Source organism: Bombus huntii, chromosome 16 (assembly GCF_024542735.1).
Source record: "Bombus huntii isolate Logan2020A chromosome 16, iyBomHunt1.1, whole genome shotgun sequence".
In the NCBI taxonomy this organism is placed as follows: Eukaryota; Metazoa; Arthropoda; class Insecta; order Hymenoptera; family Apidae; genus Bombus; species Bombus huntii.
The window spans coordinates 3,472,648-3,498,835 of NC_066253.1; the positions used below are offsets into that span (position 1 = coordinate 3,472,648).

Here is a 26,188-nt window from a genome sequence, read left to right on the forward strand (position 1 = left end):
ATTTTGTTTTCGATATTGTTAACTTTACAATTAGTACTAGATAGTAAATATCAGTGACGTTAATAAAAATTGATGTTGGTTGAAAATAACCAAAAATCGTTAGTGGTAACAAAAGAATCTTTTCGCCATCCGTAATAGTTAATGGCAACCAAAAACAACTTCAATCACCAGTCACAATTATGGTCACCAGTAACCAACAAAATTGTAATTATCTATAATAACTATTCTTAACTAAATTCATATAAACTAATCGTGGGATACGATTTTTTATGCTATGCCCGTTTTAAATTTATGTTATAAAGTTATGATCTCTGAATGTAATTGATTCTTATAATGGTACAACAAACAATTGGTACTCACCGGGCTTTCGTGGACTTGTTCGTGATTGGGATAGAAGTGGCTGTTGCCCGCTTAAACGGTGCCCGCCCTCCCGAACCCACGGACATTCCGCTTCGAGCCTGTGACAAACAGGAAAAGGCAACCAATTAATACAACACATACGATCAGATTTAAGAAAATATAATTAAACGGTACATCGTTCCCCCACTCGCCGTAAACCACTCTCGAGAGTATCTGATCCGAGTACATGTGAACGCACGCAAACGTCTTTGGATTAATAGTACAGGTGCAGCGTTGAAACCGCAAGTGTGACATCCTTGACAAGATATCTTCTCTTACGAACACGAATTCGATCTGTTCACGCAGTGGATACGTATTAACTGTGGCTACCAACGAAACATGCACTAAATAATTATAGAAACGAAGGCCGCCACTCGACAACGCAATACTGGCGCATCTAACATTTTCCACAGTACGCGAATATACATATATACGTATGAACTAGGTATACATATTTTGAGAAGGACGGAACCCAGAGGTTCTCTTTGAATATTAAAATTATACTTAAGTGGCTACAAAAAATTTTTACATATCATATCACGTATTTTTTATAGTATTTATATAATATGTCATTAATTAAGTTTATGTATATTAAATTATATCATTTAGTAGCATGTCTAGTAACACTTATGAGTACGAAAATTTAGTACTATGAAAACGAAATATAGGACCTAATAAAAAGGCGTTTAACCAAAAAATAAGAGTATGTGGGTATATTCTTTTGTAGCCACTAGCCACTGTACGTATGTGCGTATGTACCGAGTTCCCTCCTAAAGCGTCCAATATTTGCCGAAACATGTTGTTTGATCCACGTCCACTATTAGAATCGATATAACTTTTCTGATACAAAAAGTCCCGATTTATTAGTTGATCACGTCACAACTTTCACCGGGATCACAAACAAAACATTTCTTAACCTATAACGCACGTAGTTCACCCATAACATCTTCCATTAGGACTACACTTCTCAAGTACACAGAAAACACGACGGAATTCGAGGTGATGCGATAAGAAGTAAATCGGCTGCGATAAGTCGAGAAATATCTACGAATACACGATGACAGATAATATATTGTATCGACTTGTTCGAAAACTATTGTAAATTACGTTATACAAAACATTTTGAAATTTTATTAGTATGTATTATATATTAACAAAATTTGAAACGAATCTATAGATTATGTATATAAAAGTTATTATGTCTCAGTTACCGAATATACATGTACATACTTACATTATTATTTATATTTATAATATAGTCTACACTATAATATAGAATATTTTGCATAGCAATCATAATACAATATATATATATAGTTATAATACAATATTATAGTATTTTTGGGAGACTCATTCCAGGGTCATAGATAAAAAATGGAATACTCTACAAACTTGTAAAAGCTATTGAACGCAATCAATTACCAAAAAGGATGAAAAAGTTTTCAAGAAAAGACTGATGAAATCATACATACGTATATGGAAAAAGTTCGAATTCTAAATAAATCTTTCTTAACTTTCGCTAAATATTTTCCAAACCTGATACATATATATTTGGGAATATTTGCTAGCTAATAGATAAAGCAGCGTTAATATGTTATAAATGAGTGTTGAAGAAGTTAGTTACAATGTGTTGAAGAAATACCGGTTCCCAGGAGAACTGGTGAGACCCAGTGGATTTTCAGCGAATATGCACTTGGGAGAGTTTCAATCAGAAGGGTACACGTCCGTATACGTAGCTATAAAGGTTCATCGAACCTCGCCTCGCGTACGGGTTCTCGGCCAATAATAAAGATGCATGCCCGGTACGTAACTACGTTCTGTACATACGTACGTAAGTACTACCCTGCACCCGTGGCCGCTTGCTCGACGCGAAATACTCGCGGCGCACATACTAAACTCGCAATGCACACGCGACCCGTTGTCCATCCTTCTACAGGGTGTCCCCATAGAGAATACAATCAAATTCTAACCTTAATTTGAGCCCTGTGTACTCTATTAAATTCATTCAATACAATTTCCTGAAACAGGCGTCTTTTGCATAGTTGTAATAGTGGCTTCACAGATTTGAAACTATGATCATTAAATTGCAGATATTTATACATTTATGGAAAATACATAAGTGTAAAAATACATGCAAAAATACATAAAGTAAAATAAATTGCTGATTATTATTACATGTAGTTATATCCATATAGCTTTATCCTTCAGTTATATCCATAAGAATAAAAAACCGCAGTCTAATCATCATTCTAGAAGCAAGAATTAAAATGATTATTAGGCTGTAAATTCTTATTTTATGAGAAATTTAAAAACGAATGTGGTATGCCAAAATGTAGTAGATCCGCTAAATTCAAGAAATTACGTTTCACATGCACCAGTCTTACATAAATTTATATAAATATTTACAGTTCAATAGGAACTAATAATATAATTAGTCCCTTGTTAAAGCTACATTCATACATGGTATTATGTAACCTAACTTCTTCGGCTTTTAATTAGGAAATTATAATCAACTTTTCATGGGTACACAACTCATCAGAATGAACGTGCGGAGGTACTGTTTGATGGAAGAGCGTGATACATAGCGATACAAGATCCGTTTGTACATAAGGCGCATGTGCATGACCGGTTAGTCGCTGCTAACACTAAGTTGCGCGCGATTCCTGTCCGCCGAAGGAATTGAAATTCCTGCAGAAACGGATCGTTGCCCGGTGTTCTCGTGGAACAGAACTGGTCTTACATAATTGGCAAATTGACAGATTCGCCATTTGGACGAACGAGCGCGGACGTGTAACCCAATGGCTCGATAATCTCGCGTCTATCATTTACAGTTGATTATAAACGATCTGTACGCTCGTGCTCTGTAGTTTGTTTGTGTTTGTGGCACGGTCAAACTTCTTCACTGTTATACAAGATTCTTAAATACTAATTTTTGGGGGGGGTCAGGATGGAGTTTAGATTTCAGGTTAATGTTATGTAGATTTATAACAGCAGCAGGATACAGTTATTAGTTCTAAAACAGATGGAGATGAGGGAGTTAGTAATTAAAAAAAAGTAAATTAATTTAATTATTTAAGTCTTCAAGTTTACTCGAACCTCTATAAGATATTTCAATAAATAAGTAAAATAGATGTAGAAGAACTCCAAGATATGAGTATGAAATAGTAGAAGTACAGATTGCTGAGAATACGTCACAGATAAAGTTTCTTTGGAGTCAGGATGATGTTCAGACTTCAGGTTAAAATTATATGGATTTAGTACAGCATCTGGATAGAGTTATTAGCTCTAGAACAGATATAGACAACATAGTTAGCAATTAGAAAAAACAAACTACAGGATTTTTTAAATATTCGAACTCTCTAGTTAAATCTCTATAAGGTAGTTCAAAAACTAATAAATAAAACGAACTTGGAAAAACATCAAGACGTTGTTATAAAACAGAAGAGGTGCACAATGCTGAGGATGTATCGACAAATACAAGGTTCCATCGGATCTGGACGTTTTTCACGTCTGGCCGCAGGGTGTGGCGATGATAGGTTTGTTTCTTCGGCCTACACTTTGTCAACGGGAGCAGCTTGGACGGTACCGTCGCTCCGCTGGGAACACCAGACAGCCCACACACGCGACACCCGCGTAAACGACTCAACGGGTCGCGCGGTAACCTTTATTATCTCTTGCCTTTCCTCTCTAACGCCCTTTAAACCGACTTCGATAAGTGTCTCGTGTACATGGTGTCTTTATTATACCCTATTATACATAACTTTTTCTGTACATACACGTTTGACCAGAACCCCCAGAAACCCCACGTCTCTTCGTATATACGTATATACACTATAAAGTGTGACATAACCTCATCGTAACCGCACCTGCACATAGGTATCCAATTTTAGGGTCAGGTAGAAATGGCTGGTGGCAGTATCAACCGTAAACGGGCGTCCAGCGTGGCGAGGGAACAAACCGGTCACGAGAGAGAGAGAGAGGAAAATCGAAACGATCCGCGTGATTCGGCAGTTCAATGCGAACTGGCTACGTCCATGCCATTCCATTCCACGTTATTCCGCTGCTGTGACCTCTCCTGACTCTCCCTCTCTCTCTTCCTCATCGGCTCGTCCCTTCGCTAGGCATCATTCCGAGCTCGGCGTTCGTCACACGAACAATCGGTTCCTCGATTTCTGTCAATGATGTTTGTTTCCTCTTTTGTAATTAACTATTATTATCTGTGTGATAACGTGGAGCGTCTAGTCAGAATTTCCAGAAGAGTTTCATAGGAATAGAATGATGCACGAGATTACTAGTAATGCATTAGCCTCGAATAAACCAAATTGATCATCAACTTCACTTTTTCTGTCAATTCAATGTAGATAATGCAATTAGTTTCCAATTCTTAAAAAATAATGATTTATTGATGATTTACTGCTTACAAGTAAATGATATGTGTAACAGTAAATTCCATCATAAATCTTTTGAATATTTGCTAAATGCCACTTACAATAAATTTCTCCTTCTTTGGTACGACTGATAATCCGCAATGTGAGAAAATTTAGTGGAGAAAATTGATCCAAATACGATCTATGACGGAATGATATTTCACATGCTCCAACCAAAAACAAACTACAAGATACTTAGTACAAATACATATTATCAATCATATTAATAAGCCTTAATCTTTAGCGAGACCATCTTTAATACTTATTATATGTTCAAGATAGTTATTATGGTGTATACTAATTTTTTAATAAATGCTAAGTATACCTTTGCAATAAATATCTTGCAACTTTTATATACATTTTCTATTTACTTTGAAATTTTACCAATAGTAAAATTTCACAATGTTCTATACATAGCACACGTCGTATGTACATCTCGTATCCAGTACATGGTAACTGTGAACAGATGGTACATCCATTTCTACTAATCCATTTCGTGACTAGCCACAATGTATCGAAGAAAAAATTCTAGTCATCATCGGAGAGATCTTCCAACATTCCATAGTATGACAAAAAATGCTGCACATGCGATGTCGTCACGACTTTTTACCTGTTAGAAGACACGCATGAACACATATGTATAAGCACCTATACGTGATCCATCGTTCGATTGGCTCGGTCGACCTTGGTACGCGCGAACTGGGTGACCTTCTGACCTAATCGCCGCTAATTTCATTTGCCGTGCGTGTGCATTAGGTAATATGCGAATCCCCGCGCGCATGGTGGAAGTCAGCTGCAGAGAACATTCTCCGGGAGAGCTCCTGTCGCGCTCCAAATACCTGTTCGTTTCTACCCACCTGGCGTGATTACGGCTCGTGGCGTCCCACGTAGATCTAACCATGGATCAAGAAGCTGGAGCCCTATCTGGTTGTCGTGAGAATCCATTTTTTCGCCTGTCACTTTTTCTCGCTGCTCTCGATTCGAACTCCACCCTTCCAGTTTCACCTGTAACCAATTTACTACGTTTCTGTCATCCTCTTTTTAGCCCTCGGATTCGGATTCAGGGTGAAGGTGGTGTCAACGATAAGCTATCGAAGTCTGCAGGCTGAATGCCATCGAGTTTTTCTGGTTCCAATTTTTAATTTAAAATTGATAATCCTAATAGCGCTTAAGTACCAAGGCATTTGTGTGTTTGGTATATTAGAGTGTTCCTACTGCATTCTTTGGACCATTTCTTGAGCTTGAATCGTTGTTAATGTATAGAATTCTTTGTTCTCAGTTTACGCTGAAATTTGTTGTTTATCAAAATAAGAGACATGATAATTCAAACTCCAATAAAGAAGCAAAAATCATTGCGATATTGATAAAATTATATTCTGTGGCAATTGTCACCTTTCAATTGAAAATTTATATTAAATCGCATTAGGTGTTATTTTTTCATATAATCGACGTTATCAAACTTGAAATCTACCGGCATTAAATGATAGTAATAAGCTGCAAAGGGGTGCTACTTCTGAGAATCATGACTTATTATGCAAGCACCAGTCCAGAACCGTGTAATAGGCCGAATTAGTCATTAAAATTAACGGTACAGGCAGCAGGGCGGTATTTCGTGGTTTTTAGCACGGTCAGATGCAGCTAGAAGTAATTACGTTAACAGTTAACACTAACAGAGGGACTGCGGCGATTAAAAAAATTATATGTTACTCACCGGATCCTACTGCAACACTTGATTCAAACTGTACTATCGATCGAACATCTCTAAATGTTGATCGCTATTTAATTAATTTACTATCACCTTTTTCTATCTCATCTTAAAACGCGATCTACTAATAAGAGACGCGATCTGAAGGAGAACGAATGCGGAACTGCATGCGGCGCGAACGACAGCCCGCGAGAGACTGCCGGTTGCAATGACGATGCATCGTCTTCGACTTGGATGGGTAAAATGGATGGATGGATGGATAGACGGCGTAGCAGCAACGACTAATCACCATGGAGCACAAATACCAATGCAACGTTATTGCATACGAATATAAATCCGCAAACCTGCAATTTGAAAGATCGTTAGGAAAAATTGACAAAGTAATGCTTCCTGGTTTTTTATCCTATGTAGTACTGACTTTATGTATTCGTTTGTATAGATTATCTCAAAAAATATTTCAACATTCACTTGTTGAAATCTTGTTTATATAAGATTGTGTATAAAACTCATTGAAATTTCATTAGCACTGTGATAAAGCACAATTGTCACAATTATATGGATAAAATTTGAAACTAATCTGAAAATGTTTGTTGAATCTCTATTACTGTTCCAATACTTAACTGTATTGTCTAGTGAATTGTATATATTGGTCAGAACCATCCTAAATAAATTTGATTAAAGAAGAGCATTAGGATTGACCCTCGACAAATAGGGTGATAGGTTTTTTACGTAACTATGAGGGTGGGTCACTTTGTCCTTGAATGGAAGAATAGACGGGACATGCACGTCAGGATGTTTGTCTTGCAATTAATGATATCTGACGATCAATATTCCATTGAAACTAAACGTTTGAGACAATAGTGTTAAATCAGATGAATCAGATATGACGCTTTTGGCTACCTATTGAGAGCCAAACTATCTTAACTATGTAGCTCAACATATGGCAATCAATTGGGCTAGATAAGATACGCGAGTAATAACTCATCGCCTAATTTATTCAGTAAAAATGGATCACATATTAACACCATAACCGTGTCGAAACTACTGTTACTTTAATAGTCTTTATATAATTAAAAGAAAACGGGACAACAGTGGCAAGGTGCCATTAAAAATGCAACAGTTTTGTGTTACGATGCAATGAAAAATAACTGACCATCATTCGAGTCGACATTGTGAATTATTACAGAAGCATAGAAACACCTTGAAAACTCATGGTTCAGAAAAATATCTAATACTCTGTAATCTTACTTTCAATTTTCTCTCAAATTATAATCTACTTGCGGCAAAAAAGAATATAGTGCATTAAATATTGGGTCATCTTTTAAGTGGTCCTTAAGTCATCCTTTATGTGGCTTTTCTGAAAGTCCGAAATTGTTTAAACGTTTAGTTTAAAGCTTAAGATTTAACACTTAAAGTTTAAAATTGGAATAGAAAACTTAATAAATTCATCATTGATTAATTGTTGACTGTGGTAATTTATGCATTACATTAAGTATGCGCACTCTACTAATAATATATCTACAAAGTAGTGGCCTTGAAGTTCTACATTACCTGACCTAGACTTCGCTGTTAATTTGATCGACAGAACCATGCTCACAAAGAAGCAGCTGCAGCTGGAGGTACGGATGCGTCATATTCTGGCAAGTGCATCATAGTGAACGTGAGTATTCCTACCAAACTAGAGCGGCGTATGCTAAAGATAAGTCTCGGATTGGTGTATGTACCTACAACCGGTGCGGGAAGCAAGGGCAACCTTGGCCTTAGAAGTTTATATAACGAGGAAGCGCGAGGATCACGAGCTCAGTTGCGTTGATTCGTTTCGATCCACCGATACGTCAACTGGACAATCTCTCTCGACAGTCACGCTTTCTTGATGCACAGCTGCTTATAAACAACTTGGTCTCTTTTCAACTGTTCCCATGATAATCATCACTTTAATTATAGTTATTACATTGAACAGTTATTCCTTGGCAAAATTTCGAGTTTACAATTAGTGGTTTTAATTTAAGTCTTAATTGTAATTGAAGATGATTGATCTCATTTCACAGCCAATATTTGGTTCTATATGCTACCTGGAAAACAGTCGACGATCAGTCTATGAAGATTAATGCAAGTGATTTTAACAAAAATGAAATTGTTAATCATTCAGTCAGTTATGGTAATACTTTGTTATATTGGAAATTTCCAATGTTAAAAGAGTAGGGGATAAGCTGATCCGTGAAAAGTGTTCAGATCGGTTGACAATTCGAAAGATAATACGGAACGGAATAGTGTTTGTGGACCGTTGAAAGTGAAACGTAGAGGCGGCGGTGACGGGAGGAGCGCGGCCAGATCGTTTGAACGTGACCATGGTGAGTAGTGGCAAGTGGCGCTTCCGGTGTGCGGGGCAAAAATCTGCATTCGGTCCCTGGAAAGTGTAACATTGTACTTCCTGGTCTTAAACATAACCATCGTGTCGAAGTAAAACGGTAATATTATGAAGCTTGATAATTTTAACATTTAACAATTTTAAACTAGAAATGTTTGAAAATCGAAATAAATTGCTAATCCAGGATATTATTATCTTTAATAGAAATTGAACCTTCTTTGAGAATAGAATGATTATTTTATAAAGCCTATTTCCTGACGTACGAATCTTAGAAGTTGCAGTGCTATTTCTGGAGGACGACATTGAGACTCTACTGCGGAAAATATATGTTCAGGTGACGCGGCAAATCTAGAATTGGAAAAAGGCGATGCATCTGATTTTACTCTGGGCGTTGGTCGCCCTAATTGGCCAAGTGGAATGTAAATGCAGCCTAGCACGGATTGTAAATGACGAAAGGTCGATCGCTTACGTTTGCACTCACGGCGACCTGGACGACCTTGACGAAATATCTAGTGATGCAGATTGGATAGAGTTTACGGTGTCGAGGTTCAGTCTTATCACCGACAATGCGTTCTGGCGTTTCAAGAACCTCCAGAGACTTTCTTTCTATAATTGTCACATCAATTTCATCAGTCCGGGTGCTTTTACTGGTTTAGATAGACTGGAATGGTTGATATTCCATGGTACCAAAATGCACGTAGCTAGGACCGCTTGGTTCCGCCCTTTGACAAACTTGCGCAGACTTATCCTGGATAGGTAATTTTTATTTTTAATGGTTACCTTGTAAGCAAAATAGCGTTAAACGATTTAGAATTATTTTATAAACTAATCACAAATTATTCAAATCATAAAATATACAATGGCATACGAAAGCTTTCGTACACTTAACATAGAAATCTTTTATTTTTGTATTGTGCGTGTTATATAAAACATTTGAGATTTTATTACCACTGTAGTGAGATAAGAATGTCATGATTCTTTTGGCAAAATTTGAATCCGATCTGAAAATATATGAAGAAGTTGCCAAGACATTTGTTGAAAACTTATATTTAGCAAAAAATTGATATACAATACGAATAAGCAACCGAAGCATATAATAAGAATGAAAAATAGTCACACTGAATATTATGATTAGTTATTAATATTGTGGATGCTTGTCTAAAATGTTTAAATATTTGTGCGATCCTTGCAAAATATACAGTACAATATACAATACTTGTACTAAATATCATGTAACTACTGTATACATTTTCAGAATTGTTAAAAGTTTTACCAACACAATCACGATAATTGAGTGTCATTACAGTACTAATGAATATTCAATGTGTTTCATATAACACACGTAATATGCTCATAAAAGGAGCCAACAAATGTACGAATAATTCCCCGAGCCATTGTATGTATATGCTTTCTACATTGAAGAAGATAAAGTCGAATTTTGAATGTTTGAAATTACCTATGCTATTCTCGGGATCTATTTTGATTACGCGAATCAAAATTGAAGCCGCCGCTAGGACAAAAATGGTACCGGTTGCATAAAAACAACCCGATGAACGATGATCTGGTTGTCAACAGGGAACATAATTGAAAACATGATGTCACGATCTAAAAAGATTTCCAAAATAAGCATCGTAGGCCGAGGTTATTTGCAAGAAGAGACGTGGAAACGCGGCATTTCCTTCTTTGCGAAACGCCAGCGCTCTCACTGACTTCATTGTAAATCTGTTGTTACGTAAAAATGATAATAAACCTCTCAATCGGTACAAAGCACGTCGGGATTGTTTACAGATGCGATTTGGTGCACATAGAGCCCGACCTATTCCGCATGCTGCCCAGATTGGAAGTTCTTGGTCTGCGTGATAACGATCTCAACTGCTTACCGATCGACGAACTGCCTTATCTACGCATGCTCCGGACCGTACGAATCGATGGTAATCCCTGGCTCTGCGAATGTCGACGAAAACTTGATGAATATTTTCGATCTCGTTCTATCGTCCAGGAAGTCGAATGTTTGAAGCAAATTAACGACTGTAGGAAATATCAATGCATGACTCCCATTGGCTTCACTGTTCTTCCTTCTACTCTCACTACTCAACAATTACATGATTTTAATAGGGTAAGTACATGGTGGTCCATTACAATGTTAGTAAAATTTCAAAATGTTTTGCTATACAAATATCGTACGCCCATTTCCTGCAAAATTTGAGCTTTTATATGTAAAAAATAGTCCTTGACTGTTTCTTGTATAAAAATCACATTTGTATCTAGATCATAATTTTGTCAAAAATAACATTTTTGTTTATTGTCTTTAGTCCATATAGAGTTATTTTTAAGAACCATGATCCCATCTTTATCATTTTATGTTCCTGAAAAGGAACAATGCACAATTTGCATGCAATTTTATAATAGAATTATTTACTTACTTACTTATAATAGAATTAATAAATATAATACAACAATTTCTCATAAATACATGCAAGTCCGCAATTTAATATTAAGAGTACTGTACGTAATTTCATTTCTTAATTTTCCTATTAATCTTGATCTTAATTACAGGATCGTACGATCATTCGTGGAAATGAATTTCAAACGAACGTATTCACTTCCCTGGACAGACTTCCAGATAAAACTACCTGGATAGAGATATCTGGTTTAAAGATAGACACGCTACCAAGGTACGCGTTCTTTAGATTTGGGAATAGTTTGAGGACCTTGGATTTGGTCGACTGTGGCATCACTACGATCGAAGATGGAGCTTTTGCAGGTTTGCATAAGCTGCAACGACTGTCCTTAGTTGGTAATAGGTTACCAGTTCTGAGTGTCAATTGGTTTCGAGACCTCGTCAGTCTTCAACAATTAATTTTGGAACGAAATGGCATAGAGAAGATTGAAAGAACCGCATTGTGGCACGTTGGAGATTCTTTGCGACATCTCGATATTCAAGATAACCTGCTTCGATGCATAACCACTGAGGAACTGGCTGAATTGACAAAGTTAGAGAGGCTAGACGCAATGAAAAATCCATGGCTTTGTACTTGCAGAACAAATCTACAAAACTTCCTTACCCAGAGAAACGTAGGATTCGAAATTAATGCAGGCCGGTGTTATCAGAGTGAGAATGAAATTCCAGATGGCAGAACTGGCTGGCACGAGCAACAGGTAATACGCTAATCATTTTTTCAACCTGTTTAATTTAAAATGCTTATCTCAGAAAACAAAGACAACATTCATTTAAAATTTTTACAAAAAGGTCATTGAGAAAAAGTTAATTTTTGTCAAGTCTAAATGCAAGACAATAATCACTATATCTTCAAAAGATTTTTCAAAAAATGAACCTGATAAGAAGTATCAACTTTTCAATGTTTTGATTAAGAATAACCATTATCAGCGATGAAAGGAATTTTATTTCGTTTACCTTTACTTATTTTGATATCTGGTAGCAGTAACCAAGTAAATTTTAATCTCTTGCAATCGTTACTGGTAACCAAAGTTATTTAATCTATGATGTACTATAACTTTAGTTTGAGTTATAACTGGACTGCACTTTTCTATGTATTGATATAAAACTTTAAGATGCAGAAATTATATAGGATTTCTCATAAGTAAAAATAACTTCTACAGAATTTTATTGCTTTACTTGTATCCACAAAAATATAAAGGTGCATAAATACCCATAGTCTAATTATAAGATTATGATTTCTGGTTGATCTCAATCGAGTAAAAATAATTATCTTCTTTTATGTGTAGACCATTCAAAATACTTCTTTTACTACTGGAAAAGTGCAATGGACTTCTTTCGAAAACAGCCTCAATCAAACGAACATTTCCGTAATTGGGACACCTCCTCCACCTTTTGTAACTCCTTCGCCACCAGAAGTTCACATCGTTTCCTCTTCACCAAGTATTTATACGGGTGCTTGTAATCCAGAGAAAACCAGCAGCAATACAGTCTACACTTGTCGAGCCATTACATCAATCGAGGAACTAAATTTGATACCTTCAACAGCTCGCGAGATTCGAATTATCTTATCGAACATCAAGAAGATTCCCGAGAACACTTTTGCGCGCTTTAACGGTTACTTATCGAAGTTAGAGCTTCGAGACTGTGGTATCGAAAGTATCAAGCCGCGCGCCTTTTCAAATCTTCGTAACTTGGAACACTTGTCCCTTCGAAGCAACCAACTAGAGTCCATAAATTGGGATATGGTCCAAGGTCTTCACAACCTAAAACATCTAGACGTATCTCACAACAATATATATAGAATTACGAACGATGTGTTCGATCATTTACCGTACCTTATTAGTTTAGACGTGTCTGATAACGCCATGAACTGCATCGGTATAGAGTATATAGCCCATCAATTACGCTACTTATCGTCTTTGGATGTTTCTAATAACCCTTGGAGTTGCCTGTGTGGGACCAAATTAGCAGAATTTCTCGACTCACGAGGCATACAGTATAATAGAAGTTCACTCCTTTTGAAGGAAGATTGTTACGCTTCTCCGGTACCGGAAGTTACTCATAGCCCGTCAATTTCAGTGACAATTAGCCCAACGGCTAGGAACGAAACTATAGAAGGAACCTGCATTATCATGGAAGATACAACCAGGATTCGATATCGATGTACGGGTGGTAATCTGTTGTTGCTACAATCAATAAGACAGGATGCAACATCGATTGAATTTTATGAGGGTCACCTACCTAGGCTACCTGCAGAGTCGCTCAGAAGATTTGTAAATCTACAAGAACTTGTTATTAGAAATTCCGAGTTAACCACTGTAGAGGAAGGCGCATTTAATGGTTTGAATAAATTAGAGAATTTGACGATACAGGACAATCCTCTGGAAATGGTTGGATCTTCCTGGTTTGCATTCCCGAACTTGGGAAGATTAGATTTGCGTGGTAATTCCATCAAGTATATCGAATCTGGATCGTTTCGATATTTAAAAAATTTAACATATTTAAATCTCGAGGGTAATGACTTAAGATGCATATTTACTAGTGACTTAAACGATATGCCTAATGTTTATATCGTTGAATTTTCTGGGAATCCTCTGAAATGGAGGTGTAGAGTCGAATTGGAGCAATTCTTAGAGGCTCGAAAGATTAGGTTTATCAAAATCGAGAATTCCTGCGAGGGTAAGACATTGGTGAGAAATCTTTTACTGGTAAATAAGACGGATGGATCGTTTGATTGTCCATCAGAGTGTTCGAAAGCTTCCATTAGTCGAAATTTGTTCGTTCTATTTATACTACCATCGCTGATAACACTAGCCTATTAAGCGACGTTAAATTCGATACCTAACTATGGTACAATGATATGTGTTCATTTATTGCAAAACGCATTTTGCACACCTGTTCGAATAATTAATAGAGACTAAATGTTTATATGTGTTAACAGAGATTTCCTTTCTGGTGATAGTATTACCTTCGTCGGTGAATTCATTTTAAGGCACGTCGAGTTTGCAACTTCTGTTTATAACTAGACTGCGAATCGTGTATTTGTGCAAAATTTAAAGATGCAAAAATGCATAGAATTCGTACAATATACAAGAATGTATGCAGCACCCAGAATAGAGCATTTCTTATGATTTCTAATAGGTAAAATGAATCTCCATTTAAGTTAGAACTTTTTAATTATGTTCACAAAAATATAAATTTGCATGAATATCTGCAGTCTCTTTATAACGTATGATAGTTCTTGACGAGTTAAACTTTATATGAATTTTATATACGCATAACTCTTCAAATAATCATTTCCGCGCCCCAGAATCAATATTTTTGGATTCTATATATCAAAAACCATCGTATATTATAAAACTAATTACAAATTCTGCGTATTCCTAAACGAAGTTGAATCTAATTTTTTTAATAATAAAGATATTTACATAATAAAGATATTTACACTGGAAGAGTGTTATGAAATTCTGTAACGCAGTGCTTAATAAGCATAACATACAAGGATTTAGTAATGATAGCTGCTAAGAGGGACCATCGAAGATCGAGAATATGGAACATATTACAAGCTATAATTGCGTATATTTCTTTAATTTGCAGTTTAACTAGTTACTTATTAGATTTACGTGCCATATCGTATTTTATTAGGATATGAATATATTCTTGTAAAAAATTAGATTTTATTTTTTTTATAAATATCTTCAGTAAGAAAAACTGTATTACAGTTAAATATTTATTATGTTACAACTGTAAATAATTTAGGAGGACACGAACGAAAGCAGCTATGTAAGAAAGATTAAACCAGCGACGAATTAACTAATTTATGCTTGAATAGTTGTAATTTGCAATTGCACAAATAAATAATTTATTGTAAGCTGACCTAACTTTTATTCTTCATCCATTAATCAAAAACAGTCTTTGAAACTGTTACAAATTATGCGTTATGTTACAAATTATATCGATGTATTACAACAAAAAGATATAAAAACTTTCTGTACAAAGCTGCAGCTCGTACTCAGAAGCCCGGCTAGCTCAGTCGGTAGAGCATGAGACTCTTAATCTCAGGGTCGTGGGTTCGAGCCCCACGTTGGGCGAATATATTTTTTTTGTTTTTCTGTGATAAATAACAATATTTTTTATAAAACAAAAGAATAAGTGAATACATAACTCGCGAAATTGTAACGTACCATTTTCATCTTAAACGTGTTATCAATTATTTTGATAGATTACCTACATAGAGTGACTCATGAGCTATTATATCCTTTATATTTAAATAAAATAAATGTATTTAACTAATCTAAAATCCGAATGATCTATCTGTTTAAAGAAATGTTTTTTGTTAAAAAAAATATATAAAATGTAAAAAATCAGTACACACTATCATTCCTTCTAACATTGTACTTCCTAGCAGAGCGTGGTTTCGATCCACGGACCTCTGGGTTATGGGCCCAGCACGCTTCCACTGCGCCACTCTGCTCTTACTATGCTTGTTCCTCATTTTACAATTCCATCTTCATATTAACTTTATTTTAAAAAAGCATTTTTTTATTATATTTTAATAATAGTATAGAGGATTTAGAACTTAATTTACTCTGTTATTATGCAGTACAAAATTATCAGAATTACAATAATTATAAGAAATAACTCAAATGAATGTAAAAAAAGAAAAGATACTTCTGTTAACTGGGACGATTTCGAGTAAAGCATGTGTAGATTCAGCAAAATAAAGCGCAGTTGCGTTTACGCTAACTGACCCACATTCACTGCAATTTGCAATCTTGCGAATAATTTTACGAATTATGCTTTTGCAAATTATGCGAAACGAGTGCTTTAAAAAAAAAGGCGGTTCATTACGAAATGCGTGTAATTACGTTTACAATCTGATAAATACATTAGAGTTATCATATTTATTTAACTTAAATAATATATTGACATCTGCTAACTAATATTATTTAAATGTCGTAAGGAGACCCGCTAAAAGGTATTCATATGTAAAGTATTTTTATGTGAATCCAATTAATTTATTATAAATTTTATACACATTTGAGCATCAATAGAAAACTTAATTTTAAATCTAATTCCACTATATAAGATATACATGTAAATATATATTAATGAAAATGTAATATTCAATTTATTTCTTTACATTGAAAAAGGTCATGTCCAAATTTTTACGAAACATATAGCGAAAAAATTCCCAGTCAGCACTCAACAATATCATACGTTCGTCGCGATGACCTCAAATAGAATTCACGCGACATGGGATCCCTATAAAAATGAAATTCGATTGAACGAGCCTCAATCGAAGTTTCTAAATTATGAAGGAAACAACAATGAAGTTCAACACGTGCCTCTTGTTCGTTTTGGTGGGTGTCACTTTAATCCACGCCGGACCAGCACGCAAGGCCATTGAGAAGAAATCACTGGCAGAAGATACGAAGATAGAGACCACCAAGGAAGACCTGAAAATTGAAGAAAATGATGAACAGAAGGGTAGGACGAAGAAAGCTGCATTCTGTCTACAAATAGATCCAACATCACCGCAGATTGCTTTGAGCGATAATCTTGTTCAGAATATTCCACTGACGGTGCAGGCTCAGTCCGTTCCTCAGCCATTCCAAGCTCTGAACTTCATTCAACCTGCTCCTCAAAATTTACCTCAAGCGAATATAGTCGTTCCTCAACAAATGATCCAGCCAACTTTCCAATCTCTACCTCAAGTGGTCCTTCCTCAGCCAATGATCCAACCGATTCACACTGTACAAATTGTTCAACCTTCTTCTCAACCGTGTTCTGCAAGCCAGTCTACCCAACAGACTGAAGTCCCCCAGACAGTTCCAAAGCCAGAACCAACTCCATCACCTGAAATAGAAGTTGAAACTGTCACAGAGAAGTCAAAACCTATGCGTATTGAGAAGTATCCACAACCTTTACCAGTACCCCAGGAAACTTTCACTGTGGTGCCTTACGTCCCTACATATCAAGAACAGTTGATGTTTATCTCTGAACCTGAACATGCCACTTATGTTCAAGTTCCTTACACTCATCTCCATGGACCACTGACTGAGTGTACTTGTCAGAACATTGAACCAATGGCTATGAACATGATGCCAATGCCTATCATGCCCTATACATCAACGTTTCAACATAGATCATCTTTAATGATGCCTCATATTCATGGAAGTGTAAGTAGTAAATAGCAAACAATGAAATGATTGTTTAATATGATAATTAATATGTGTTAATTGATTACAGAATGTAAAAACAGCACCACAAGGTAAAACAAGAACTGTTATCAACATGAATGTTCCACCTTATGGTTACGATCATCATCTTCACGGAGCTCTAAACTTTAGAGGAATGCACCATATGCATCCAGAGACTTCTCTAGCAAGGAAACACGATCTTCTTGGCAGTCCAGTTGCTTCTGAAACACATGATCTGCTACAGATCAATAAAACACCCCGTGAAGCTGATTCCAGTCACTTGTCACCAGAAAAGGAAGCAGAGACCAAGCAGGAAGAAGGCAAAGCTATGTTGATCGACGGTCGACGCAATGCAAGAAGTAGCAAAGAGGACACAAAGAAGCAGGAAAAGCAAATAATTAGAACTTAAAACATTTATACAGGATGTAAACAAATTCATTGTATTTTTTATTTTTATATCTTTCAAATCTTTAATCTATATGTGTGAAAGTATATAATTAATAAAATGGACTTTTAAAATCAGAAAGTTTTTGTTCTTATACCTTTGTAGACAATTATTTATTTTTATTTAAACATTTGAACAGTAAACTAATGAAGAAGTTTTGGTACAAACATTTTTGCACATACTGTTTAGGTAAATAAAGTCATCTCTAGGTATAATAACTAAGTCCTTTGAAGGGGATTTTTGCAAATATTTCTGTAATACTGATGTGCTTAGCTGCATCCATGAACATTTGCATAAAGTAGTATTTTTTGTGCTTTTTCTTCCGTTTGGATCTAATTTCAAACAAAAGATCATTATGAATTATATATCGCCTTAGTGATATACATAATGTAAGTTTGTTATTTCATATTACCAATAAGTTTAAAATCTTCTTCCAAGATATCATTATTAATATTAAACCACCTTGAGATATCTTCCTTGGTCATAGAATTTACTTGTTTTAAGATATGTTCAATATTCTTCATAGGATCAGAAGGAGATACAATTCTATTTAAAACTGATTTATTTATAGACCAGTCACTACTTTCATCTCCCTTACACTTACAACAAGTGCAAGTATCTGGATGGTCAGCTCCTTTACATTGTTTATCGTAATAGGGAACTAAAAAAATTCTTAATCAAATCGTTTCTCATTAAAGAAAACAGAAAACAGTTATTTGATTACCCTCGCATTTGAAGCAATAACAACATTTACAGTCTCTTGCATGATCTGTGCCTAGTGCTGTAGAAGTGAAGGTTACAGCCGACTAAAACAGAGTAGTTTTTAATAAATTTATCATAAAAAATAATTATAAGAAAATCGTACATGTTGCAATTTAAATTCAGTTGCAATCGAATATGTATATTTATAATATTTTCTAATAGAACGTCTTGTTGGAGGAATAGTCCTTGGTGGTTGTGAAGAAAGATGATAGGGAACATCATGATAGTCTTTTTTGCAACAATCTTCTTCATATCTTGCAAAATACCACCAAAGATCCACTTTATATGGTCTGACATCTATATTTTTCTGATCCAACACTTGAGATATCAACATTCGTTTAACTATCTATAAATGATTATGACATATAAATTATCCTGACCATTTTATACTTTTACAAGTACCTTTGCAGCTTGATGACCAATGCAATTGCCAAATACCCTTAACTGTCTCAACAAAGGAGTTTTCTTCAGCGTGTATAAGATATTCACTATTCCATCATCAGTGATTTTATTATGTGAAATATCGAGAAACAGAAGTTTCGAAAAAGGAATAGCACAACTCAAACTCCTAAAGATAACTACAATTAAAAGAAATACTTATTCTTGGAAAAAAACTTTTTTGTAGTTAAATAAATACCTTGCACCATGATCAGTTATGATATTCTTACACAAAATTAGGGTTTTTAAGGCTGGTCTCTTTGTCAACCATGCAGAGATATGATCAATACCATGATCACCAATATTGTTACAGCCTAAATCCAACAAATGCAATGAATCATTGTGTTTTGCATTGGACATCATGATTTCAATATTATGGCAACTAAAGTTGTATTTTTGTAAATGTAATGCTCTCAGGGTAGTATTACACTGTAAAAAAAATCTTGATTAAAATAAGAAAATTTAAGAAAGCTAGAAATATTAAATTACTTTAAGCATGTGACCAATGACATCTGCAAAATGAGCAGAATCAAAATAATACATGCACCCCGGATTTGGTCCACTGATGTCTAAACTTTTTAAAGTTTCATTAAAGACTTCTTGGTCTGAGCTCAAAACCATCATGAAATATATTAAATCAGAAGCTGTCTGATTTACATCTGCAATATTTAAACTGCACATATATTTATTTTCTAATAAAAAGAGTGCTATATTTTTTGTATTCTGTAAGAATTGAATTTTGATTAATAAATTGGAATCGTAAAATATTCATATATTTATTTATTTACATAAAAAATATCTTTTACCTGGTTAACAAATTTATTTGCTCTCAAATTAAGATTTCTAAGTTCTAAATTCTTTGCACATTCAAGCATGTAATCAATTCCATAGTTGGCAATATTATTATTTTGAACATCCAATTCTTGAATATTTTTATATAACTGATAGTAAGAATTGTGTTCAGAATACATATATTAATAATAATTCTTTTTTTAAAAGATATTTAACCTTACAAGAAGATGATCAAGCAAATTTATGAAACCAGTATCTGAGATATTATTGCTGGCCAAATTAAGATGAGTGATATCTTGATTTTCCTTCAAAAAAATTAATAAAACCGGGATGTCTATGTCTTGAAGATGTCTCCTACAATTGTATAGAAAATATGAAATTTAATTGGATAATTAGGAAAAATTTAAATGATAATTTCTATTTTTACTAACCCAAGTTTCTCATATACAAGAGGTCCACGCATATTAAGTATTTTCTCTGTACTGCAAATTGTTTTGCAGAAGCATTTGAAGAAACATAATGAGATTTGATGAAAATAAGGAGGTTTTACACTCTCCAATACATTAAATACATTAACTTTTCCACAATCTGTGCACGAGAGTGGACACTGATATTTATTGAATTTCATGATTCAATTCTAATACCTACTAATTTTTCAGAGAAAAATTTCTTAAAAATTACGTTTACATATATATAGTAAAGATGGTAGTTGAAATGTTTATACTTCAGGTGAAGCCATTCATTGTGTTCCTATTCGTAAAAAATTTTGCAACAAATCATCATCACATTATAATTTGTAAAAAATGACAGATGATTTTTTTCTCAAGAAAAAGAATGAATCAGAAATTGTTCCACTAGATGAAATGTTCAGGGGTAAATATAAAAAAATTCAATATTCTTTGAGCTCAGTATCCATATCAAAATAAAACATAACAATTACGATATGGATATTTATTTTATAATTAGCATATTGTGAAATGGACCAAATTTCTTTTGAGCAAAACGTTGATCTATTACCATTATCACAAAGTGACAAATGGTTAATTTCTGCTCGTATACTCGATATGGTTACGTTAACGAATACAGACACTGGTCTTGCCTTTTTCAAATTTCGCAAAAGGGCTCTGACCTTTGAAGAATACTTATCATATTTAAAAATCTTGGCGGAATCTAAAAACTTAGACTTTGAAGAAATGAAATATAAAATGCAGATATGCGGGAAGCCCAAAAAAGCTACTTAATTACATCTACAAATACTAAATACAAGCTTTATTCTTTAACAATGGTTTACAGTATTGAAATTTGCACACATCATCTGTAAAATTAAGTCTGTCTGAATTATTATCTTGTAATGAATTGATTTGTTGAAAATATTTATAAAAAACAATATTTTTATCTTGATATTTGATCTGAAATCTTTATATTTGATTTCTCTCGTTGCTTCATTTTGCACGAGACTTTCGAACTCAAAAAGCAATGTCTTGTTTGATTTATAAAACCCATTTAAAAATTATCATGTGTCAATACAGTCGTAGTATCCCACAGTGAGCGTTAAAAGAATTATTTAGAACACAGAGCAAACTACTTTTGAGTTGAAAGATTGCCCTCTATGCACGTTAAACAATAAGTTCTTTTATCGATTTATTTATTTCTGACAAATAAGATGAATACAATAAAATTGCCAAAAATAAATAAGTTTTACAATACTTTCTAATATCGTTTAATTACAAGGCACGTCAATCACACAAAAATCACCATATCTTCTCGATAACATCCGATGGTCTTTTTTTACAGCGAAATAATCTATACAATCACAAATGTGACTCTTTCGTGCCTCTTACAGTATCAAAAATAAATTAATATAAGGAAAGACAACTGAGGAACGTATTAACGATAATATATGATAAAATCAAATATATAAAATTATTTCAGTGATTTTCATTTCAACCGATAAATAACAGAACAGTTGTGTCCTTCGATATGCAGGCGTTAAAATACTTCTTTCTTATTATTTTTCATTCTCTTCGCGGAAAAGTATATTATACATTCTGCTGTATCCATTTTAAAGCAGTTCTAATGTTGCCAAGCGTTACTCTACCAAGGAAACTAGCGATTAATTGATATTCCGGCATGGTACGTCTTCCACAAGATTTTGTGGAAAATGATCTATTATAAGAATTCTGTTTTCTGTCTTCCTGGACATTCTCATTTTCCAGTACTTCTGGTAGTTGTAACATGGAATTTCGCCCTTCGCAAAGTACTTTTGTAGTTAAGCACAGAAGCCATTGCATAATCTACAAAAAATATAAAAATATAATGGAGTTCATATAAATTTAAAAATTAATTTAGGAATGTAAAAATAATACTTCATTAGTTGATGGCAATTTCCATTCGCTCCTAAACCATGTGCTCGGTGCCCATAAGTGCAATTGTACTATGGTTGCTGCAGTTTCCGCGTCGAGTCTCTGAAATACAAATATCGCTAAAAATATCGTATATATACTTCAAAAGTAACATGGCTCAAACAGATTTTTCAGGAAAAGTGAGAAAATATCTAGAAGTTTACAAAAAATATTATATTATATATAAATATTAAACTATATAACATTATTCAGCTAAACGCGGACTTTAGGAAACAATGAGTAAATATTAGTTTGTAATCTTCCTTCCATGGTTTTGATATTTATTTAACACAGGACTGAATTATTTTGAGTAGTGACACACTTTTAAAATACATATGCAATATATTCAGTTGTAAATACCTTATATAAGCTCCTCGACAATAAATTCTTAATGAGTGCAGAAATAATAGTTGGCATATGGTTAGGCAGAGGTTGCAGATCTGTCTCTTTATAATTGTGATTTTTAAGAGAAGTCCCTTCCATGTCGCTATGGAACGGATTTTTCATACCAAATATTTCATATGCTATGGTCCCAACTGTCCAAAGATCAGCTTTTGTGTAATTGATACTGGTAAATGGACCAGGTTCTGCTGTAATTACTTCCGGCGCCATTAGAGCTGCATTCCCGCCTTTGTCAATATCATGAGTGTTGTAAGGCAGGTACAACCCATGACGTTTATCCGCTAGGCAACATCCAAAATCTGTGATTACCAAAGATGGGCAATTCTCTGCTTCTTCTGACAAGTCTAACAGAATATTATCACTCTTCAGGTCACTGCATTTTTAAAACAAAAATGGTATATATGAAACATGATATAATCTGAAACATAATACAACGACATTCTGATCAAACAAACAATATTAGTTTACCGGTGTGCAATGCCATGTACATTCAAATGAGTTACACCCTCCAGTAATTGAGCCAGCAGTAGTATTGATTCCCTCATATTCAAGTTGTGATTGCTCAAATATTGTTTCAACGTAGTGTCATATCTGCAATTGAAAAAAAAGGAACAGTTAAATTATCTGAGATTCTAATCCTGAGAGAATTATCTGAGATTCTAATTTTATGAAAATTATGTAACATTTTAATTTTGAGAATCATGCGAGAGAGAATCGAAAAGTTATTTCTTGGAATATCAGAAACCTTTTCATTAGCAGAAATAGGCTCATGTTTCTTCCAGATCCCTGAGGGTTGATGCGTGTGGGTAATGCATCCGGATACATTCTCCAAGAACCAGGTAACACTGGTACTCTATCAGCAAAGACATAATACATCGCTACGACATTTGGATGCGGAGGCAGCTTGGTTTTCCTCTCGACCATTTTCATTTCCCAGTCAGCTAATTCCTCGTTTTGTAAATATTTTCTGGCTGGTACAGTTTCCCGATACATGGACCTCAGAATAGACAACGCATTCGATTCGGTATCATAATTGAACATCATTTTTAATGCCAATGGAAATGAAGTTATATCTTTTGTTTTATCGTCGATGTTTATCTGGTTTTCAGTACTTGGAGAATCGTTAAATCTTGCCGAGTAAACAACCGCGGAGCATCCTTTCGCGATTGCAGGACCAATTATAAAGTCTTTTAAACTAACAACTTTCTCTTCGTTTTCGATTGTTTCATAATTTTTGTCATTTTGTGGCGTGTTCCATTGCAATTTTGATACAGATTCCTGTAAATATTTTTAATATGTAAAGTTTTTCTTAAGTTTTCTTCATCAAATGAACATAAAAATAAACTGTTATTAACCCGAATTTCCCAGCAGACTCCTTCCAATTCATCTTCTTTTGTTAATATTCCAGTGCCAGATGCCAATGACACACCAACCAAAGCAAAAAAAGGAGCTGAGTCTCCACCAAAGACCAATCTACTAGCAGCTCTTCTACGCAAGTCAGCAGCTAAACTATTAGTGACTCGCTTCAAGATGTTATCTACAAAGATTCGTCGAGCATGGGCCCCCAAATAACCAAGGTGTTTTCCTGTGCTGGACACATTGCTATTACCCTGGGGCAACCAGCCCTGGGACTTGCCTATTTTAAAATTGACAAAGGTAAAGCTTTAACTTTTCTATATACATTCCAAAATTTTGATATTTCATCTATTTCATCTATACAACCTAATCCCACAATGACACACTGTTCTTTTGGACTATAATACAATTTGCCAAAATTTTCTTTTTCTAATTCATGTTCTTTTTTAGGATACAAATTTAGTTCATATCTTCATATCGAATTTACCTAAGTTAATCCATAGTTAGTCAATATAAAAATTTTGTACACAACAGAGACAATCATAGAAAATAAATAATTATTTAGGGGATTCAACAGCCAATCATTGTAAGTCAGTCTTCCATAAAAAATAATTTGCATCTTGTAAATGTCTTTATAGCACCAAAACTTTTAATTAACAATTATAATAACTATATAATAAAAATTATAATAACTAAATTAGAAAATGTATTATCATTAAATTGAACTGGATCGAAAGTTTCTATAACGACAGGATATAAATGAAAATCTGACTTACACTGATTGACTTCTAAATTATCCATTTATTTATTTACACAGAAAAATTTTCTAAAAAGCTCTGGTATATGGATAAGTTTTAAACCTTCCTGAGGTCATGTATATGCTCAGAAACAACAGTAATTCTATATAGATGGAACAATACCACTACCCAAAAGATGGCAGAAGATTATTGAATAGAATAGTGCATATTTGGTTTAATTATATTATTGCAAGATATTAAAATACAGTTTATAACTCATACTAGAAAGTATTTAAGACTTATCCGTCAAACCAATACATGTATATGATGGTTAAATAACCTCAAAACTGGAAATATACTGAAACGTAATTAACATAACTTCTAATATGAAATACAATATACATATACAAAGATACCTAAATTGTCAAAAAAATATGTTGAATCAATCAACAGTTTCTGTTTTGGTTACTAACTGTGTCAAGGTCCTTTGACAACAGTCGACCATCCTGCAGGAATAAATTTCTCGAAGGAACTCACCTACTTGCACAACGTGTATCTTGTCGTGATAGTTCCTTTGATGGAAATTAGAGCAGAAGCACTCGGTATTTCTGAATGAATGCAGTAGAGCCCGACCATTTTGTACGAAACGATGGACTGCTGTCCGAATCGACATCTCTCCGCGCTTTTGGGCCGAGAGAGCCCAGCGGGCTAGCTCCCAAGAAAAGTAAACCTTCACCACCGAAGGCAGACTCGTTGTTATTAATTTGATCCTTTTTTAAAGATCCTCGATTAACTGCGTAGACAAGAATTGAACAATTTCAGCAAAATCACCCCTTTCCCCTGCCGCTGTCGCTTTCGCACTGCGCTGCCGAACTCTATCGGAGTGTCACAGAACACGTAATTACGGAACCGTGAACAGCCATATGTCATGAGAAAGAGCATAAATTAAAATAAAAATAAGAAATAAATGTTGAGAAGGAATTTAATATATTTGTAATTTTTATATGTAAATGCAGAAATATTTGCAGTCTAGCAATAATCTGTATATTTATTTAGTAAATATAGAATTTTTACGTACACTTAAATATTTGCAGAAATATTTGTAGTTTAGTAGTAATCGATGCGTTTATTTTTAAGATAAATTGTATTTGAAGAACGTTATGCGATTTGTACAGTTATCTGATTTTGGATCTGATAACGTGCGGAAGAAACGCATTAAATGTGTTCACTATGTGCATGGTGCAAGTTCAATTTAGAATTACTCACACTTCAATTTTATCTAAGCCAATGA

The 26,188-nt window shown here is 34.4% G+C and overlaps 5 protein-coding genes, 1 long non-coding RNA gene and 2 other non-coding genes across 19 annotated transcripts in view; 4 read left to right on the forward strand and 4 right to left on the reverse strand.

Moving 5' to 3' along the window:
• The window catches only part of LOC126874477 (cytospin-A), a 30,215-nt gene extending 22,265 nt beyond the window's left edge, over positions 1 to 7,950 (reverse strand). For 2 of the 4 annotated variants that reach the window (XM_050636599.1, XM_050636598.1), the window contains exon 1: positions 361 to 458. In XM_050636599.1, the coding sequence (XP_050492556.1) occupies positions 361 to 446 (86 nt within the window). In that variant the 5' untranslated portion in view covers positions 447 to 458. Of the gene's footprint in view, positions 1 to 360; positions 459 to 534; positions 806 to 5,683; positions 5,832 to 6,537 lie in introns of those variants that run through there. The other 2 variants (XM_050636601.1, XM_050636600.1) reach the window with 2 other exon arrangements.
• A 342-nt stretch (positions 7,951 to 8,292) lies between these two features.
• Positions 8,293 to 15,236, forward strand: LOC126874484 (slit homolog 3 protein-like). Of its 7 annotated transcripts, none has more exons than XM_050636628.1 (5): positions 8,293 to 8,999; positions 9,104 to 9,655; positions 10,688 to 11,015; positions 11,456 to 12,058; positions 12,647 to 15,236. In XM_050636628.1, the coding sequence occupies exons 2-5, from the start codon at positions 9,267 to 9,269 to the stop codon at positions 14,180 to 14,182; spliced, it is 2,856 nt and encodes a 951-aa protein (XP_050492585.1). In that variant the 5' UTR covers positions 8,293 to 8,999; positions 9,104 to 9,266; the 3' UTR covers positions 14,183 to 15,236. The 7 variants fall into 7 exon arrangements, with proteins under 7 accessions (XP_050492585.1, XP_050492584.1, XP_050492583.1 ...); XM_050636627.1 differs by having other exon boundaries at positions 9,172 to 9,655; XM_050636626.1 differs by having other exon boundaries at positions 9,234 to 9,655.
• Positions 15,237 to 15,378: 142 nt separating this feature from the next.
• Positions 15,379 to 15,451, forward strand: Trnak-cuu (transfer RNA lysine (anticodon CUU)). Its single transcript has one exon. It is a non-coding gene; the product is annotated as a tRNA-Lys (tRNA).
• Positions 15,452 to 15,762: 311 nt separating this feature from the next.
• Trnam-cau (transfer RNA methionine (anticodon CAU)) lies at positions 15,763 to 15,834 on the reverse strand. The gene has a single exon. It is a non-coding gene; the product is annotated as a tRNA-Met (tRNA).
• LOC126874514 (uncharacterized) lies at positions 15,820 to 18,089 on the forward strand. Its single transcript, XM_050636703.1, has 2 exons — positions 15,820 to 17,542; positions 17,613 to 18,089. Exons 1-2 carry the CDS (start codon positions 16,676 to 16,678, stop codon positions 17,970 to 17,972), a joined length of 1,227 nt encoding a protein of 408 aa, XP_050492660.1. The 5' UTR covers positions 15,820 to 16,675; the 3' UTR covers positions 17,973 to 18,089.
• A 23-nt stretch (positions 18,090 to 18,112) lies between these two features.
• On the reverse strand, positions 18,113 to 20,956 carry LOC126874500 (leucine-rich repeat-containing protein 34-like). Of its 3 annotated transcripts, XM_050636664.1 has the most exons (10): positions 20,432 to 20,956; positions 20,222 to 20,354; positions 20,015 to 20,149; positions 19,698 to 19,931; positions 19,408 to 19,637; positions 19,173 to 19,338; positions 18,874 to 19,116; positions 18,733 to 18,814; positions 18,421 to 18,669; positions 18,113 to 18,340 (listed from the first exon to the last, which is right to left on the reverse strand). In XM_050636664.1, exons 1-10 carry the CDS (start codon positions 20,626 to 20,628, stop codon positions 18,132 to 18,134), a joined length of 1,878 nt encoding a protein of 625 aa, XP_050492621.1. In that variant the 5' UTR covers positions 20,629 to 20,956; the 3' UTR covers positions 18,113 to 18,131. The 3 variants fall into 3 exon arrangements, with proteins under 3 accessions (XP_050492621.1, XP_050492623.1, XP_050492622.1); XM_050636666.1 differs by lacking the exon at positions 18,874 to 19,116; XM_050636665.1 differs by lacking the exon at positions 18,874 to 19,116 and having other exon boundaries at positions 19,161 to 19,338.
• Positions 20,957 to 21,241: 285 nt separating this feature from the next.
• On the reverse strand, positions 21,242 to 25,772 carry LOC126874502 (serine/threonine-protein kinase Pink1, mitochondrial). Its single transcript, XM_050636671.1, has 7 exons — positions 25,435 to 25,772; positions 24,160 to 24,440; positions 23,550 to 24,082; positions 23,273 to 23,395; positions 22,763 to 23,177; positions 22,367 to 22,465; positions 21,242 to 22,294 (listed from the first exon to the last, which is right to left on the reverse strand). Exons 1-7 carry the CDS (start codon positions 25,568 to 25,570, stop codon positions 22,040 to 22,042), a joined length of 1,842 nt encoding a protein of 613 aa, XP_050492628.1. The 5' UTR covers positions 25,571 to 25,772; the 3' UTR covers positions 21,242 to 22,039.
• A 6-nt stretch (positions 25,773 to 25,778) lies between these two features.
• Positions 25,779 to 26,132, forward strand: LOC126874577 (uncharacterized). The gene is made up of 2 exons (XR_007692879.1): positions 25,779 to 25,952; positions 26,035 to 26,132. It is a non-coding gene; the product is annotated as an uncharacterized LOC126874577 (long non-coding RNA).
• The last annotated feature ends 56 nt before the right edge of the window (positions 26,133 to 26,188 follow it).